Genomic DNA, 19,825 nt, shown 5'->3' on the forward strand with positions numbered 1-19,825 from the left:
TGGGGAGTGGCAGTGGTCTGGTTTCCAGAGAGGAGGAGGAATCTGGGCATCTTCTTCCCCATTGTACGAATTTTCAACCAGTTTTCCCGTTTCCAGCCCTTTTCTTCAATCTCCTCTCACTTCCCCTTAGGTAGTCCTTGGTGTATGTGCTCTATTGGGATACGCCGTTTCCTAATTGGCATAGTCCTCCACAGGCATTGGAGTTTCAGATTTCTCTCTTCTGCTTAGCTTTTTGTTTTCCTTCCTCCAAAACATGATTGTTGTCTCTCTTCTTTATCTTCTCTGTTTTCTTTTTCATCCGGGGCTTATGCCTGTTTTATCAAGTGTATGGAGTTCATGGATTTCAAGTGGGAGCTGAAGTAAATGTGTGTTCTATCCTCCCATGTTTTGGAGGATCCCATCTAGACCCTGCTTTCCGTCTATTTGGAAGTACATTTTTTACTTGTTAAGTGTGTGAAATAAAAGCACCCACCAGAGCAAGTTTTCAACATAAGTTTGTGTTTCAATTTTAGCCTTGATCATTCAGGTCTTGTGCCAAGAAATGGAAATCTAATCTTTTCTGTGCAGTTTATGTTATATTCTACTTCTTGGCACAATTTCTAATATTAAAGATTGTTTCGTTTTGGTTCTGGGATCTTTATGGGCCATTGCACTACCAGAAATCTTAGTAATCTTCAGCAGACTTTTTATTATAATTATGTATGGCAGTCAAGATTCTATGATTTTAATTACTATGTAGGTATCTTTTCCCTCCCTCCCCCCAGTTTTTAGTCGGGGCATTATTTCTGATCCTGGGAAGAGTGGGATTGCTAATACATCGTAGCTATTATTTAGAGAGAACTGCCGTTTTTTATCCTTTCATTTTTTTCCTTGCCTTATTATTTATTAAACTGAAAATTAATTTTAACCCACATGTGACCCTGACTTTCCAAGTATTTCTTCTGTAATCTGACCTGTGTTGCAATCGTATTTTTATATGTTTAATCGTATAGTGTTGCATAGTCTGATCCAGTGTCGGAAACTTAAATTCGTTCGTGGTATTTTATACTAATGTGTTATAGATGGGTAAGGTTTAGCTAGGGATTCTTCAGACGTGGTTAAAAATCCTCTACCACCTTTTCCAAATTCTTATTAAAAAGTCTAAAGGAAATGCTGGTGTAACACTGCTATTTGGATAGTAGGCTGCTTTCTGTTTTAGATTAAAATGGAGAAGAAGTTATTAATTTTAAACTTCTGTATTTCCTTGTGTTTGCTTTTTTTTTTCCTTTCCTATACAATTAAGTTTGTGAAAAGGTTTACATTGGTTTGATTTCAAAATGGCTTTGAATTATATGACATGAGTCAAAAGTTTATGGCAAATTTTGTCTTCGGTTTTTAGGTTCTGTTCTCGATATTATTAAGCACATTGTGGCAAAGGGGGAGCACAAAAGTGGAGTCCTAGACGAAGCTACCATTGCTACAATACTTAGAGAAGTGCTGGAAGGGTTGGAATACCTGCATAAAAACGGACAGATTCACAGGTATGTAAACGACAACACTCTTCTTTTGGGGAAGGTGCAGTGACAGTCGTGCCGTCTCATTTTGTTGAGGCCATTCCCCATTCTTCTGCAGAATTCATAACCTCTGAATGTTGTCATGGCTCTTGGAATCGCGAGTTTCAGCCAGCACATTGTGGTTCGGGTTTTAATTACACAGCTAGCAAGGATTGAAAACGTAAAGATTTTAGTTAAATCGGGAAATACAAAAACAGGAAAAATTCATAATTTCCTGTCGGGAGGCAATCATTGTGATCACTGATCATGTTTTGTAATATTTCTTTCTAGTTTCTTTTATGTGCTCACAAGATACTTAAAATTATATTTCTAGTTTTGTCTGTTGCTTCTTACTGTGTTTTTTTAATATTTTGTCATGAGTGTTTTCTCAAATTATTAAAAGCTCTTTGTAAAATAACTTATTAAAGCTTTTTTTTTTGTTTTAATGTAAAAAGCTATGTATCATTTTATGGTCCAAGTATTCCTGGCCATCTCTATTCATTCCCTGGGTACAGATAAGAAGAATCCAAATGATGATGGTTTACTGTGTTACTCAAATCTGTTTAATCCCTGGATTTGGTTTTCCTTCATATCAGACTTTTTTTTGGCACGGTGGGGCGGGGGTGGTCATTCTCAAGGATAATTTCACTGGATATAAGAATTTGCTGTTCGCGTCGGGCTCTGGGCTGATGGCTCAGAGCCTGGAGCCTGTTTCCGATTCTGTGTCTCCCTCTCTCTGCCCCTCCCCCGTTCATGCTCTGTCTCTCTCTCTCTGTCCCAAAAATAAATAAATGTTGGAAAAAAAAAAAAAAAGAATTTGCTGTTGACTGTGCTTTTCCTCCAGCAATTGAAAAAGGTGCTCTACCACTTAATTCTGGCCTCCGTGGTTTCAGATCAGAAGTCTGTCATTTGAATTAGTGTTCTATGACGTTGTTTTTGTCTGGCTGCTTTCAAGATTTTTTTCTTTGGTTTTCTGAAGTTTAATTATGACGTCTTGGTGTGAACTTCTTTAGGTATATTCTGTTTGGGGTTCCCAAACTCCTTGAATCTGTAGGATGTTGTCTTTCACCAAGTCTGGGAAGTTTTCAGCAGTCATACCTTTGGGTAGTGTTTTAATCCATTTTTTTTTTCCGCCTCTTTTTCTGGGACTCTGATAATACAAAAGGTAGCTGTTTTGTTATTGTACTAGAAGCCCTGAGGCTCAGTTCAGGTTTGGTCATCGTATTTGTTTCCTCTGTTAAGACTGAGTGGATTCTATTGATGTGTTCTCAAGTTCTGATTCTGTCCTCTGCATTCTACTATAGAACCCATTGAGTATTTCAGTTATTATAGTCTTTTAGATAATCTGATTCTTTTTCTTTTTATCACTTTTGTTTCTTTGCTGAGATTTTCTGTTTTTCCTTTGTTTTGATAGTCCCAAATTGCATGTGGAAGCATTTTTATAATGGCTGCTTTACAATTCTTGGCATATAATTAATTCCAAGATCTGATTCGTCTCGGTGTTGATGTCAGTTGTCTTCTCTTATTGAAGTTCTTCCTGGTCCTTGGTATGATGAGTGATTTTTAAATTGTACCCTGGATATCTTGCATATCATGTTAGGAGACTCTTGATCCCATTTAAATATATATCTTAGCAGGTGTTTGCCCTGTTGAGGTTTAGAACATAAGACCTAGTCTACTTTTGTGGGCTGTAGTTCCAATGACAGTTTGATTTTTAGAGCCATTACAGTGCTGTTCTGGTTTGCTTTGTTCACCCGGCACTGCTGGGGCTCTCTGCTCAATCCTGCTGATGCCACCATTGAGAGCAGAGTAGAATGCCCCAGGCCTGATGCTGCTAGGTGGAAGGTGGAAGATGGATGCTGTCCCTGTGGGTCTGTGAGCACTTTTGGGGGCCCATCCTGTGGCCCACGCCACGTGGTGCCAGTGGGGCTCCCATTCGTTCTCTGTTAGTATTGCCTGTGGGGATGAAGGCATTTCCCTGGGCCACCTTTTGCTGCTGGGTAGAGAGTTGGAAGACACTGGGTCTGGGTTGTCCTTTGCCGCTGTGTGAAGTGCCAGGAAGTGCTGGGCCCAGGTTGCTCTCTACAGCCGGCTACTGGGCCAAGAGATGCTGGCTGGGCTGTTGGTGCTACTGGGGTGGGCAGTATGGGCCTACCTGCTGCCGTGGGTGTGGGGCAGAGGATGGGGTTTCCCATTTGGTCTTCGCTTAAAACCTCTGGTTCCGGCACAGTGGGCCAGCCTGTGACTCCAGCTGTGGGTCCTTTGCTAGGTCTGTGCTAGGCTGCCCCTTGTCTGCTCCTTTGGCCCCAGAGAGCAGGCGTGGAGGATTTTTAAAATTTTTGTTTTGTTCGTTTGTTTGTCGTGTATGCCTGTTCATAGTTCTGGGTTGAGAGACTTTCTAGTGCCCGGTCCAGGATATGTGAGACTAAAAGAAAACTCAGAGAAGTCGTATAGTGCTCTTTAAAAAATGGACTTGGGTTCGTTGTAAATGTTTATAGCAAACTCTAGGGCAGCCACTAAAAAATGAAAAAAGAATTGATATGCTAAGAGAGGAGAGAAAAATGGGATCATGTAAAATGCTCAATTAAAATAAAGGCAGAAAAAAGGCGGGAGACACAGATTGTAATCTTAAAAATCACCTCCCTTTAAGGAACTAGAAAAGAAAGTTAAGAACAAACTAAACCCAAAGTTAGCAGAAGGAAGTAAATTTTAAAAGATCAGAATGGGAATACATGAAATACAGATTTTTTTTTTGGATGTGACACCAATAGCAAAGGCAGGAAAAGAAAAATTAAACAAGTGGGACTATACCAAACTCAAAAGCTTCTTCACAGCAAAGGAAACCATCAACAAAATAAAAAGGCAACCCATGGAACAGGAGAAAATATGTGCAATCCACGTGTTCTGATAAGGGGTTAATATCCAAAATATACAAGGAATTTGTACAACTCAGAGACAGAAACTCCCAAATAACCTAATTTCAAATGGGCAAAGGCTCCAAATAGACATTTTCCCAAAAACGATCTATTTCCCTAATCCTCAGGGAAATACAGTCAAAACCACAGTAAGGTATCATCGCATATCTGTTAGGATATCTGTTTTCAAAAAGACAGGAGATAATAGATCCTGGATGAGGATGTAGAGAAAAGGGAACCTTTTTGTACACTGATGGTGGCAACATAAACTGATACAGCCACCATGGGAAACAGTATGGAGGTTCCTCAAAAAAATTAAAAATAGAATTACCATATGATCCTGTAATTCCAGTGCTGGGTATATAGTCAAAGAAAGTGAAGTCATCATCTCAGAGCCAAGCTGTGGAAATAACCTAAGTGTCCATCAGTGGATGAATGGATAAAGATGTGGTATATGTACAGTGGATTATTATTTAGCCATTAAAAAAAAGAAAGCAGGAAACGCTGTGGTTTGCAACAATATGGATGAACCTGGAAGGCACTATGCTAAGTGAATTAGGCCAGAAAGAGAAAGACAAATAACTGCCTGGTATCACTTGTATGTAGAAGCTAAAGAAAAGAAAAGTTGAACTAGAAACGGAGAGTGGAAAAGTGGCTGCTGGGGTGGGGAGTGCGGGTGGGATAGGGGAAATAGGGAGAGATTGGTAAAAGAATACAAACTCAGTTATGAGTAAGTTTTGCTAAGAGAGTAGAATTTAAGTGTTCTCACCAAAAAAAAAAAACAAAACAAAACAAAAAAAACACCCCAAAAAGTAAACATATAAGGTAACAGGTATGTTAATTATCTTGGTGGGAAGAAGCCTTTCCCAGTGTGTGTCCATACATCAAACGAGCACATTGTACACTTTAAATATCTTACAATTTTATTCATCAGTGATATCTCAACTTTTATTAAAATTTTTTTAAATATATTTATTTGCTTTTGGGAGAGCACTAGCGGGGGAGGGGGACAGAGAGGGGGACAGAGGATCCGAAGTGGTACCTGCACTGACAGACTGACAGTGAGCCCGATGCGGGGCTCGAACCCACGACCTGCGAGATCATGACCTGAAGTGAAGTTGGACGCTCAGCCTACTGAGCCATCCAAGTGCCCCATACCTCAATTTTTTAAAGCTCGCCTACTTAACCCTAATCTCTCAGCAAATAGATAAACAAAGGCCCAGAAAAGTAACTGATCAAAGGTCAGACAACTATCAAGTTCTAAAACTGAGGCTTTAAGGAATGAATCAGAATAGGGAGGGAAAAAAGCAAGTAATCTCCTCACCCCCACATGGACACACATACAGACCTTTAATTAGGTTATTCTGATAATAGCACCATTTAAAAAAAATTAACATATATAGGGGCGCCTGGGTGGGTCAGTCGGTTAAGCATCCGACTTAGGCTGAGGTCATGATCTCACAGTTTGTGAGTTAGAGTCCCTCGTCAGGCTCTGTGCTGACCGCTTGGAGCCTGGAGCCTGCTTCGGATTCTGGGTCTCCCCCTCTCTCTGCACCTCCCCTGCTCACGCTCTGTCTCTCAAAAATAAATACATGTAAAAAAAAAATTTTTTTTTAAACATCTACCAATGCAATCAGCCATTTATAAAAGTATCCTACTCTACATAAAAATGAATAATGCTTTCTAGCTGTCTAAATTTTCCAACCAGCTTAAGTCTTATAAAGAAAAATGAACTCTTTTTATGGTTATGAAGAACAGTTGACTGAAAGGAATAATATATAAACCAGACATCTTGGAAGCATTGAAGGTATATTCTTAAGACAGTAGGGTTTTTCGTTTAAAATTGTATCCTGTCATTTTGTTCCTAGTTACAATAATGGGTTAACAGATGACTGAAAAGGGCATGACCAAAGAGTAAAGCTTTGGGACTGTATTTCCTGCACTGGCAAGAGGAAAAGGTGGCCTGAAAAACAGGATTCCTAACCGCTGGATAGCGATAACCCTATGAATATATACCTTAATGCTCTCGATGAACAGAATTCAGTTAATACCTCAGTTCCGATTTCATGTTCATCAGTCTTCTAGGGGGGAAAAAAATGCCAGAAACTGCTACTTGGCCCCCAGTGGGTCTCCTCTTCTTTTCAAAGAAAAAAAGCATAAAAGGTAACATTTTTTACTGGGCGTATGACCATCCAGAAGAAAGGCAACACTTCATAGGCTATCATGCAGGTCAGATACACCTGTGAATGAATTTCTAGCCACTGTGGTGAGAACAAAAATGTATACTACTTCAAAGTTGTTCCCTTAGCAGGTTTTCTCACCGCCACCCCCCCACCCCCCACCCCCACCCCGCCACCGCCCCGGCCCTATTGGCATGTGGGTTGGATAGTGCATTGTTGCAGGGGCTGAACTCTGTGTTGTAGGACATATTAAGCAACATCCCTGACTCCTACCCATTACATGCCAGCAGCACCCCCCTCATCCCCCACACCCAGTGTGACAACCCAGGATGTCTCCAGACATTGCCAAATGTCCTGAGAACCACTGCTAACAGAAAGTGGCATAACCTCTGTTTCCCCTTTCCTTCCTCCCCCTGAAATGTGGATGTGGTGGTAAGCCATCCTGAGCTATGTAGCAAGAACTTAGGGGGAAGATAAAGCAATAACATAGAAGGAGCCTGACTCCCTGATTCTACGGAGTCACCTTACTGGACTGATGTCACTTATGGATAGACTGTTCTCTGAGAGGAAAAAGCCCATCTTCTATCGCCATGTAGACCATCAGGGATTGACAAACACAGCCTGACGCCTGTTTTTTGTAAAAGCAACAGCAGGACAGCCACGCCCATTCATTTATTGGTTGTCCGTGGCTGCTTTAGCACTATGAAAACAAAGTAGTGGTGACAGAGAACATCTGGCCCACAGAGCCTAAAACGTGTACTCCCTGGGCCTTTAAGAAAATGTTTGTTGACCTCGGGCGTAGATAGCAATACTGTGCATTCACGGAAGCTCGTGTGCTGTATGGTATCCTAAGTGCGTCATCTGCATTAATTACCTCATTGAATCTTTACAGTCACGGTTGCTTTACGAGGTAGTTAATTCCATCCCCATTTTACTGAGGAGGAAACCGAGGCAGAGAGGTGAGTAGTTAGCTAAAAGTCCCCCACCTAGTGACATAGCTGGGACTTGAATTTAGGCCAGTGGGCTCCCACAACCTGCTGGGAAAGAAAGATCGCACTATTCTATGAAGCTGGGTACACAGTGGTTCAATGTCAGTTAGTATTTTTTAGTTACTAACTCCGTAGAATTTAGTTCTGCCACTGAGGTTATTTGCTTTAAATATATACTATGTGCTATCTCTTTTTATTTAATATATCCAGTGCCTATTTGAAAAGTCAAAGTCTTCACTTCAGAGCACAGTATATCCTTTTTCCTAAAACTTTACGTATACAGACTTTATCTAATTAATAGGAAATTAACCCAAAATACACACTGACATACACACTAAGGTCACTGTCTCTTTTAGAAAGCAACGAATAGATTCACATCAAGTTCAGGCACCAATTCAGTCTCTGCTCGTTTTGTATGACCGTAACATCTACTCTGAGTATATACATATATATCAGCTCTCATTTAGCTAAATGAGTAAAAGAGACAGAAAAAAATACTGGGAGAAATAATGGCCCCCAACTTCCAAACCGTGAACCATGGTGAAGACAAATACAAAGAAATCTATAAGCAGACACGTTATAATTACACCGTTGAAACGCAAGCACAGAGTATCTTGGCAGCAGCAAGAGGAAAACAGCCCATCACGTAGGGGGCGTAGTGCTGTAGGATGAACGTTTCCGATTCTTCAAGGATCCATGTGTTGAAACTGATCACCATTGTGGTGGTGTTTGGAGGTGGGGCCTTGGGAATGTGATTAAGTCATAAGGGTGGTGCCCTCATGAAAGGGATTATTGTCCTTACAAAAGAGACCCCAGAGAACTCCCTGGCTCCTTTTGCCACGTGAAGACAAAGTGAAAAGATGATCACCTGTGGTTAAAAGGTGGAGGCGGGTCAGTAATGTCACCTCCACACCGAGAAGTCACTTTGAGAATGAAAAATGTCGAAAGTCACTCCGTACCATTTACAGAGTTTTACTGGGGGGTAACTTCCTGACAGGGGGATTGCATGAACTTGACGATCCAAGCAGCTGTGGCCGCTATTGTCTGCCTCCATTCACCTCCCAGTCCACATCTTCAACCCCAGTTTTTATACCGTGAGGGGCATGGGGGTGATGTCAAGGGGTAGATATCTAAAGTGGCACCTCTGTGTGTGTCACTTTAGGGAAGGTCAGCACGAGCCTTCCTGCATCTGGTCAGGGCATGCATTAACCTCCATGGGGACTGGAACACGTGGCCCCGAGGGAGGCCATTGTGCGGGCGTGGACAAAATGGAGGGCCAAAGATGGAGTCAGTGTTGTCAGCACTCCTACACCTATGAACCAGGAGGAAGAGGACCCTCACCAGACACTGCCTTGATCTTGGACTTCCCAGCCCCCAGAACTGTGAGAAATAAACGTTGGTTAAGTTACCCAGGCTGTGGTATTTTTGTTATAGCAGCTTGAACAGAACAAGCTAAGACAGAGAGCTTCAGTATGACTGAGAGCTGACTTCCTGTCAGAACAATGGAAGCCAGAGGTTCGTGAGAAGGAGCCCTGGAATCCAGTGACCCTTTCAGGATTGTTATCTTTCTGGTGAATTATTCCTTTTTAAAAAAATAATATAATGACCCTCTTTATTCCTAGAAATGCTTTTGTATTAAAGACAATTACATCTTATTTTAATATGGCTATGCTAGTTTACTTTTGTTAAGGGACTCTTTCACTGTGGCTCATTCTTTCCAGGCTCCTGGTTTTATGCAAGGGTCTCAGTTGTACTCTCAACCTGAAACCGGTCCAGGACCATTTTAAAATCCGAGATTCCCAGCCATTTGGGGCAGCTTGCCTTCTCTCTCTCAAGGCTTACTGCTCTGGCTCTCAAGTGTTCCTTTCATTTCTGAAACTTGAGGATTTCATTTTAGTTCATGTTCAGCAGTGTGACAATTTCCCTTCCTAACGTATCCAGCATTTCTTTGTTTGTGCAGCAGGGGAATGGTGGGTTTTGCAGCAAAGGCCCCCGGGCAGTAGTGACGAAAGACTGTTTGCCATACATATTTTGCCATGTTGCTGGAACGGATTCTTTATCTTCACACTTTGAAACAGAGATTCTCGACCTTGGCTACATACTGGAATCGCCTGGGAAACTTTAATAAGTACTGATTCCTGGATCCATTGCAAGAAGTCCATTCCATTCGGTTGGTCTGAGATGAGGCATTGGCATTGGGAGTTAAAAAAAATATTTTTTAATGTTTTATTTATTTTTGAGACAGAGAGAGAGAGAACGAGTAGGGGAGAGGCAGAGAGAGAGGGAGACACAGAATCCGCAAGGCCGGCTCCCGGCTCTGAGCTGTCAGTGCAGATCCTGACATCCTGACTCGGGGCTCAGACTCATGAACCACAAGATCATGACCTGAGCCGAAGTCCACACTTAACCGACTGAGCCACACAGGTGCCCCAGCATTGGGACCTTTAAAAGCTCCCCAGGTGATTGTGATGTGCAGCGAAGACTGAGAACCACTGCTTAAACTTGAGCAGCAACCACTCTGAGCTGTGAGCTACTGTGAGATTTCAGCAGGCTTGGGAGAAGGCGGCCTTCCTGGGGGACAGCTGAACCTATGTAGTAGTTTTTGCCGCTTCTCATCTTTATTTTGGGTACATTTGTGGTTTAGACTGGTGGATCGGGTCAAATAATTTTCCTCCATCTTCACTGTGTTTAGAGGTTTTAACTAGGGTGAACAGGTCAATAAATTAGACTTAAACTTTTCTCTCTGTATCTACCTGCTCCAATATTTTCCCCGTTAAAGAGGTTTGCCCCAGCAGAAATGTTGGCTAGTCAGTTTAAGATGCTTAGGGCGCCTGGGTGGCTTAGTCGGTTAAGTGTCTGACTTCGCCTCAGGTCATGATCTCATGGTTCCTGAGTTCGAGAGCCCCTCGTCGGGCTCCCTGCTGACAGCTTGGAGCCTGGAGCCTGCTTCGGATTCTGTGTCTCCCTCTCTCTCTTTGCCCCTCCCCCACTCACACTCTGTCTGTCTGTCTGTCTGTCTCTCTCTCTCTGAAAAATAAACATTAAAAAAAAAAGATGCTTAAAATGTAGTGTATTTTCCAGCTTTCATTTTGATTCTTTGCTTCTCTTGACCTTTTTTGAGTTTTCCACAAACTATGCCTGTTGATGAGTCATAAACATGTTTCGGGCAGTAACTTTTGCTGTCTGCTAATGAAAGAGTCAAGCATGTCTATGATATTCCTTTTAATTTTACAAGGAATTTGTCACTTTGGTACAGTAGTGACATGTGAGAAATGGCATTAACCTGTGAAAATACTCACTGCTCTTTCTTATTTCTCTCTATGATATTCCCTTTATTTTTTTTAACATTTTTTTTAAAAGGGGCTCCTTATGAAAAATATGCTATTCCTTCTAATTTTACAAGGAATTTGTCACTTTGGTGCAGTAGTGACATGTGAGAAATGGCATTAACCTGTGAAAATACTCACTGTTCTTTCTTATTTCTCTCTATGATATTCCCTTTATTTTTTTTAACATTTTTTTTAAAAGGGGCTCCTTATGAAAAATATGATATTCCTTCTAATTTTACAAGGAATTTGTCACTTTGGTGCAATAGTGACATGTGAGAAATGGCCTTAAGCTGTGAAAAACAAAACTCACTGTTGTTTTTTATTTAAGAATGGATGGTGGATTTAACTGCTGGGGCTGCTGGGTTGCTTGGATTTTGTGGCAGAGTAAGAAAGGTTGTTTTCTTAAGGCCTTTATGGATTTCCAGGTATTTAGTTACAAATCTTTTTCTTGGAAGGTCAGTTGCCCTGTTGCCCATGAGGACAGACTGGTATGTTTGATTGTCCAGTGAGCCATTTAGCCTCATGATTTTCTCCTGCTTTTACTCCTGGAAGCTGTTCTGCACACTGCACTTTGGTTTCAAATGGGAAGCATGAAACTGATTATCTGAGGAGCTGATCGGGAAAAGGAGTCACCCTAAGTGCAGGCTCTACTGAAAATAGATTATTGTCTCTTCACTTCCCAAAAAACAAAAACTTGTATAAAACATTATTTGAATAGGTAACACATGTATGTGTCTTAAATATTCAAAAAAGCACAAAATGGTATATGATTAAAAAAAAAAAAAAAAAAGTCCTGTACTGAATCATATTGATACTATGTACCTTGATGTCATATGATAAAAATGGCACTTCACTTCTGTGGTTTTCCTTCCAAAAATTCGTAACGCCAGTCTGATCATGAGGCAGATTCCATTAGAGGGGCACCCTACAAAATACTTGACCATTATTCCTCAAAGCTGTCAAGGTCATCAAAAACAAGGAAAGTCAAAGAAACTGTCATAGACAAGCAGAACCTAAGGAGACATAACTGATTTAATGTGGAATCCTGAATGGGATCCCGGGACCGAAAAGGGACATTAGGTAAAAACTTTAAAAAATCTGAGTAAGTTGTGGACTTTAATAATCATGCATCAGTACTGGTCTCGTTAAATGTGCTGAAAGTACCAGACTGATGTAAGACGTTAGCAATGGGGGAAACTAAGTGTAAGGCATGTGGGAATGCCTCTGCACTGTCTTCTCAATTTCTTTGTAAATCTAAAATGGTTCTAAAAAATAAAGTTGTTTTTTTTTTTAAATAAAGTATTTTTTTCAAAAGTCTTCCTCCTTCCCTGAACCTCTGGTATCCTGGTCTAAATGGAACCATTTCTTGCCATTTTCTTGTGACTCCTTTGAGAGAGATTTTATGCCAATATAAACATATGTATATCCCTCTTTTTTTTTTTTCTTAAAAAAGAAGACAATGGAAACATACATACATAGTATTATTTCACTTAAGGATATATTTGGTGATGTTTCCATATTCGTATGTTCATTGCTATTCATAGTATTTCATTGCATAGATATACCACAATTTGGTCTCCCGTTGTTGGATAGTTAGGTTGTCTTGTTTGACTGCAGTGTATTACTTTGTAACCCTAACATTTGGAACAGAGTTAGGAGGTGGAAATTGGGGTTTGAGACGGTGAAAAGGAAACAGTCAAGTTTTATTTTGGTATTTAGTTGGATTTATTTATTTACTCATTTATTCATTCATTCATTTAATACTTCCACTTATCTCCAGAGGAGTATTTAAGGAAATTGTCTCCTTAGTTATTTAAATATATTCGGTAAATATCTGGGAGGTGTCTCCTGTTTACTAATCATAATGCTAGTAAGTAAGTAAGTGCAGGTGATGTAGAAATCTATTAAGGTACAGGTCCAGATCTTAGCTCGTGCTGAAAGAGGCAGCCCGAAGATTATGATCACATTTCTGTAGTCTGGGCTAATGCTGTGTTACAGCCTGCTGCAAAAATACAGAGGAGGAAGTGACTAAAGTATACATTTTTTGAGTTTTAGATGTCATTCCAGATGAACTCAGAAAAGGGAGTTAAAAATTGGTGGTTGACTTGGATGGTTTTTGTCACCAAGGGAAGGGAAGGTCTTCAGTTTTCTCCTATTCATAGTATCTGGAGTCAGAGACTTTATGTTTGTAGAGTAGACTTAGCTGGGCTCTACTCTGGGTCAGCTCTGGGAGAAGGCTGTGTAAATTGCTTATAGAGTAGACTGAGCTGGAGTCTAAGTCAGCTCTGGGAGAATGCCGTGTGAATTGCGTGGATGTATGAATAGTGCAGAGTACTCAGCAGCGTGATTGCCTCATGCGTCAGTACGCATTCAGGAAAAGTGTTGCATGTTGTGGTATGGTGAAGCTGATACACACAGTTGTGAAATTATTGTTGATTAAAAACAATTTTTTTAATGTTTATTTTTGAGAGAGAGAGGGACAGCACGAGTGGAGGAGGCGTAGAGAGAAAGGGGGACACAGAATCCGAAGCAGGCTCCAGGCTCTGAGCTGTCACACAGAGCCCGACACGGGGCTCGAAGCCACGAACCATGAGATCATGAACTGAACCGAAGTCGGATGCTTAGCCAACTCAGCCACCCAGGCGCCCCTTGAATTTTTTTTTTTTTTTTTTTTTTTTGAGGAATGGTTATGATCTAAAGATAAGAGATAAGACAGGAATAGGAAAAGGATGAAGTGTTGTGCTTTTCGCTGGCTCCTCTTCATGACAAAGCCTTCCTCCATGAGCTAGCCTTGCTCTTTCTTGTCTAGCCTCAAAGACTGGCTCTCTGTATATTTATTTTTAATTACAAAATAAATACCTGATCACATTTCCACAAGATATTCAACACTGTTTGCCTTGATTCCAAACCCATTCCTCTCCACAGAAGGAAACATTCATTACTCTCCATTTGGAATAGATGTAAAGTGTGTGTGTGTGTGTGTGTGTGTGTGTGTGTGTGTATAACATTAATGATGCCCTACAAAATGCGCTGTCCTCTCATTTGATTTGTTCGTTTAGTAGTATGTGTTAGAGGGTATTTCAAGTCAAACCATGTTGATTGACCTTATTCCATTTTATGGCCGTAACAAAATTAGTTCAACCTTTCTGCTATTGTTGGCCTTCCAGGTTGTTATCATTTTTGGTTTATTATTACGAACAATGCTGCAGTGACGTCCTTGTTTGTACACGGGTGGGGGTTTCTCTGGGTTATCAAGAAGTGGATTTGCTACTACTCAGGATTTGAGGATTTTAAATTTTGCCAGACATCGCTAACACATTGTTGTATGAGAAAAACAAGTTGTAGCTTTGAATGGATAGTGTAGTATCATTTATGTTGGAAGAAAAGCCGAGGTAGGTCACAGGGACATATTGTATTGACTAGACTGGTAATAGTTGAAAACTGTGAAGAAAGTTCTAGACTTGAGAATGGTGGGTAGAGGGACTTTGGGCTCTTCGGTGATATTTAGGTTTTTATAATAAGAATGTGTGCATGTGTACTATTTGAGTTACAAATAGTTACCGATTAAAAATATAAAGATGTTTGAATGATTAATATCTATCTTTATGTCTCAGGCGTAGGATAGTCCCTGTTTTTAACCACATACCATTTACAGTTTTTGAGAGGTGCCTCAGATGGCTCAGTCGGTTAAATGTTTGACTCTTGATTTCAGCTCAGGTCATGATCCTAGGGATCGAGCCCCTTACCGAGCTCTTGTGCTGAGCATGGAGCCTGTTTGAGATTCTCTCTCTGTCCCTCTACCCTGCTTGTGCACTCGCTCTCTCAAAAAATAAAACATAAAAAAATAAAAATTTTGACCATGTATTATGTTGTGGAAAAAAAATCATTATATTTTAGGGTACCTGGGTGGCTCAGTGGTTAAGTGTCCAACTCTTGGTTTCGGCTCAGGTCATTATCTCAGGTTTTGTGAGTTTGAGCCCTGCATCGGGCTCTGCACTGACAGTGACTTCCGCTGGCTTGGAATTCTCTCTCCCCCCTCTCTGTCTGCCCCTACCCTGCTCGTGTTCGCTCTCTCTCAAAATGAATGAACTGAAAAAAATTTTCTTTTAATCAATATATTTCAAAAAGTAGAATTAGGTGACAGTAGGTGAGGGTTGCATTCTTTGGCCACCGTTATTCCAAACAAGTATTTAATCGTGTTGGGTCTTCTAGATTTTATCCTAAAAAGTTATTTGTTATTGTAGCTTTCTTTATAATATTTAGATTCTGGTACAAGTGACTAAAATTTTAAAAATCGTTTACTATTGGCCTTAACACCCTTTAATGTAAAATAGAGAATTTACTGCCAGTGTTGTGTGAATACAGTAAACAGTTGCTTAAATTATGTGACTCCAAAGAATAGGTGTTTTTTAATATGTAACTTTTTAATTTTTTTTTTCCTTAAAGAGATGTGAAAGCTGGAAATATTCTTCTTGGAGAAGATGGCTCAGTACAGATTGCAGGTAATGATTAGTTTTTCTTTTAATTTTGATTTAATGGTCAGTAGAACCACCTTACTTATCTTGGATGTTTTCAGAGCCAGTTTTCTCTTCTGTTTCCTGGACTGTCCCTAGTCAAGCAGCCTATGTTGTCGATCCCTGCTTACTCTCAAGATACCCTCTACCACTCATCCTGCAGTTTTGATCTTAGACATTTTTTGTCCATTATTCATTACCTTCCAGTTATCACTCCTTACCCGCAGAGAGTCATCTTTGATGGGTTCTCCCAGCATCCTGTGCTTTCCTTTGAGGGAGAGGTAGTCAAGAGACCTCACTGTTTGTGAACTGATGTGCTATAGAGAAGTGATAGAGCGCTGCTTCTGTCCCGGGGTGATTGGGGTGTTTGCCAGTTAAGAAGAGGAATCTGATTATAGACAGAGACAAATAGCATAGAAAAAAAAAAAAAAAGAAGAGGAATCTGAGAGGTGAAAGTGCACTTTGGGCAAATTCAGGGCTGAAGAGATAAGAGTTGGAGTCTAGGACCTGCCATCCTGGTAAAATACCCCTCCAGAGTGGCTGTACCGCGGGATCGTCAAGCAAGCCGCTCATCGGGGTGTCCCACACTGCTGGGACAGTCAGGTGTTTGGCAGGAGAAAGATAATCACCCAGACCATAGATCATTTCTTCACCCTTAGAAGATAATTTAAGGGGCACCTGGGGGGCTCAGTCGGTTGAGCGTCCGACTTCAGCTCAGGTCATGATCTCACAGTCCGTCCGTGAGTTCAAGCCCCGCGTCGGGCTCTGTGCTGACAGCTCAGAGCCTGGAGCCCACTTCGGATTCCGTGTCTCCCCCTCTCTCTGCCCCTGCCCTGCTCATGCTCTGTCTTTCTCTGTCTCAAAAATAAATAAAAACATTAAAAAAAATTAAAAAAAGATAATTTAAGTGCACATCTTCCTTCATGTCCCAACCTAAGGAAATATTTTAACCAAGCCACATAACATAAAAGATTGATAAATTTGACTCCTTTAAAAATTCCCAGCTTCTCTTTATTGAAAGAAGAACAAATGGTTTATCATCATTAATAAACAAAAAGGCAAACCACAGAGTAGAAAAGATATTCGCAGCATGAATAACTGACAGAGGGCTTAGATTTAGAATACAGAAAGAACTCATTAAGAAAAAAAATTGGATAGAAAATGGGCAGAAGATTCCCAAATGAAGACATCAAAACATAAGCGTAATGAAAGGTTTCAGGCTCACTAGTAATCAGGTAAATGCCTAGCACAGGCGTACTTGGAGATACTGTGGGTTTACTTCCAGACCACCACAATAAAGCAAATATTGCAAGTCAAATGAATTTGTTGGTTTCCCAGAGTGTATAAAAGTTATGTTTACACGGTATTATAGTCTATTAAGTGGGCAATACAGTATTTCTGAAAAAACAATGTGCGTACCTTAATTAGAAATACTTTATTGCTAAAACATGCTAACCATCCTTTGAGCTTTCAGTGAGTCATAAAGTTTTTGCTGGCGGAGCGTCTGGCCTCCATGTCGATGGTTGCTGACTGATCAAGGGGGTGGCTGTAGCAGGGTCTTAAAAATAAGGCAACAGTAACATTTGCTACAATTGACTCTTCTTTTCACAAACGATTTCTCTGTAGTATGCGATGCTGCTTTACCCACAGAAGAACTTCTTTCAGAGTTGGAGTCAGTCCTCTCAGACCTTGCTGCTGCCTCATCAACTAAGTTAACGTGATATTCTAAATCCTTTGTTGTCATTTCAACAGTCTTCACGGCACGTTTACCAGGAATAGATTCCATCTCAAGAAACCGTTTTCTTTGCTCATCTGTAAGAAGCAGTCCCTCACTGTTCAGGTTTTATCGTGAGATTGCAGTAATTCATCACATCTTCAGACTCCACTTTTAAGTCTAGTTCTCAGGCTGTTTCCATCATATCTGTAGGTACATCTTCCACTGAAGTCTTGAACCCCTCGAAGTCATCCATGAGTGTTGGAATCAACTTCTTCCAAATTCCTGTTCATGTTGATATTTTCACACCTTCCCATGAATCACAGATGTTCTTAATGGCATCTAGAATGGTGAATTCTTTCCAGAAGATTTTCAGTTTACTTTGCCCAGATCCCAGTAGAGGAATCCCTAGCCTTATACAATGTGTTTGTTAAATAATAAGACTTAAAGTCAGAATTAACTCCTTGATCCACGGGCTGCAGAATGGGTGTTGTGTTAGCAGGCACGAAAACAGTATTAATCTCGCTGTACGACTCCATTGCAGCTCTTGGGTGACCAGGTACGTTGTCGGTAAGCAGTACTGTTTTGAATGGCATCTTGTTTTCTGAGCAGTAGGTCTCAACAGTGGGCTTCAAATATTTAGTAAGCCATGTTGTAAGCAGATGTGCTGTCATCCACGCTTTGTTATTCTACTGTTCCAGCACAGGAAGGGTAGATTTAGCATCATTCTTAAGGGCCCTAGCAATTTGGGACTGGTAAATAAACATTGGTTTCAACTTAAAGTCACCAGCTGCATTGGCCCCTAACGAGAGTTAGCCTGTCCTTTGAGACTTTGAAGCCAGGCATTGAGTTGGTTCTAGCTAAAAAGTCCTAGGTGGCGTCTTCTTCCACAGGAAGGCTGTCTGGTCCGCATTGAAGATCTGTTGTTCAGGGTAGCCGCCTTTGTGAATTAGCCTGCCTAGGTCTTCTGGTAACTCGTTACAGCTGCTGCATCAGCTCTTGCTGCTCCACCTTGCACTGGTACGTCCTAGAGACGGCTTCCTCCCTTAAGCCAACCTCGGCTGGCTTCAGACTTCTCTCTGCAGCTTCCTCACCCCTATCGCCTCCCTAGAGTTGAAGAGAGTTAAGGCCTTGCTCCGGATAAGGCTTTGGTGTCAGGGAAGTTGTGGCTGGTTTGATTTTCTAGCCAGAGCACTAAAACTTTCTCCATGTCAGCAATAATTTCCTTCATAATTTTTCCTTTTCACTCACATCTTGGCTAACTGATGCAAAGAGGCCTAGCTTTTTGCCCATTTGGGCTTTCAACATGCCTTCCTTACTAAGCTTCATCATTTCTAGTTTTTGAGTGATTTAAAGTGAGAGACTGTGTGACTCTTCCTTTCACGTGAACACTTAGAGGCCCTTGTAGGGTTATTAATTGGCCTGATTGAAATATTGTTGTGCCTCAGGGAATAGGGAGGCCTGAGAGGAGAGGGAGAGAGATGGGGGAATGGCTGGTCAATGGAGCAGTCAGAACATACCCAACATGTATTGATTAAGCTCACCACCTTTTAAGGGCCTGGTTTGTGGCACCCCAACAATTGTAATCGTAACATCAAAAAATCACTAATCACAGATCACCAGAGCAAATGCAGTGATGAATGAAAAACTTTGAAATATTGCAAGAATTATCAAAATGTGACACAGAGACCAGAAGTTAGCAAGTGTTAGAAAAATGGTGCCCGTAGACTTGCTGCATGCAGGGTTGCCATGGACCTTCAATTTCTAACAAACACAGTATCTGTGAAACATAGTACAGAGAAGCATTAAATAATAAGGTATGCCTGTCAGATGGTATTGGGATACCAAGTTATACTAGATGACCTGGCAAAAACATCTGACAGCACAGTGGTTAGTATCAGTGTAAAGCAAGGAAAAAAAATCTCATATTCCAATAGTGGGAGAATAAATTAGTTCAAATACGCATACCCTAAAACTTTGGCTTCTAAAATTTTTTTTTTTTTAATGTTTATTTATTTTTGAGACAGAGAGAGACAGAGCATGAACAGGGGAGGGGCAGAGAGAGAGGGAGACACAGAATCTGAAACAGGCTCCAGGCTCTGAGCTGTCAGCACAGAGCCCGACGCGGGGCTCGAACTCACGGACCGTGAGATCATGACCTGAGCCGAAGTCAGACGTTTAGCCGACCGAGCCACCCAGGCGCCCCTAAAACTTTGACTTCTGGATGTATGGCGTGGAGAAGATTATGCTTACATGTGGCACAGTGTTCAAGAGCATTGAAAGTTTGAAACAGTCCCAATAACAGTTCTTTGTTAGTAGAACGGAGAAATAAATTATGGTTAACTTGTACATTGGAATACTGTATAGTGATGAATATGGATAGAATTACAACTGCATTTGAAAGCATTAATGATAAAAAGATAAGGTGAAAGAAAACAGTTGAAATAGAATATATGGCATGTGATTTCATTTATATAGGTTCAAAACCAGGCACAGTTATGCTGTGTTGTTCAGAGAGGCAAAACCAAGTGGTCAAAAACTAAAGAAGAGTGGATTCTGGGAAGGTGGTGGAATAGGAAACACCAGGAATCTCTCCACACCTAGGCAAAAACTGAACCAGCAGAATCTGTCTGATGTAACTACTGTATTTTA

At 40.9% G+C, this 19,825-nt stretch overlaps 1 protein-coding gene across 2 annotated transcripts in view; it reads left to right on the forward strand.

The window, feature by feature from the left end:
• OXSR1 (oxidative stress responsive kinase 1) overlaps window positions 1-19,825 on the forward strand; it is a 104,649-nt gene that overhangs the window by 40,661 nt on the left and 44,163 nt on the right. For both annotated transcript variants that reach the window (XM_047874963.1, XM_047874964.1), the window contains 2 exons: window positions 1,379-1,520; window positions 15,392-15,447. In XM_047874963.1, coding sequence (XP_047730919.1) covers window positions 1,379-1,520; window positions 15,392-15,447 — 198 coding nt within the window. The remainder of the gene's footprint in view (window positions 1-1,378; window positions 1,521-15,391; window positions 15,448-19,825) is intronic.

Source organism: Prionailurus viverrinus, chromosome C2 (genome assembly GCF_022837055.1).
Source record: "Prionailurus viverrinus isolate Anna chromosome C2, UM_Priviv_1.0, whole genome shotgun sequence".
NCBI lineage: Eukaryota > Metazoa > Chordata > Mammalia > Carnivora > Felidae > Prionailurus > Prionailurus viverrinus.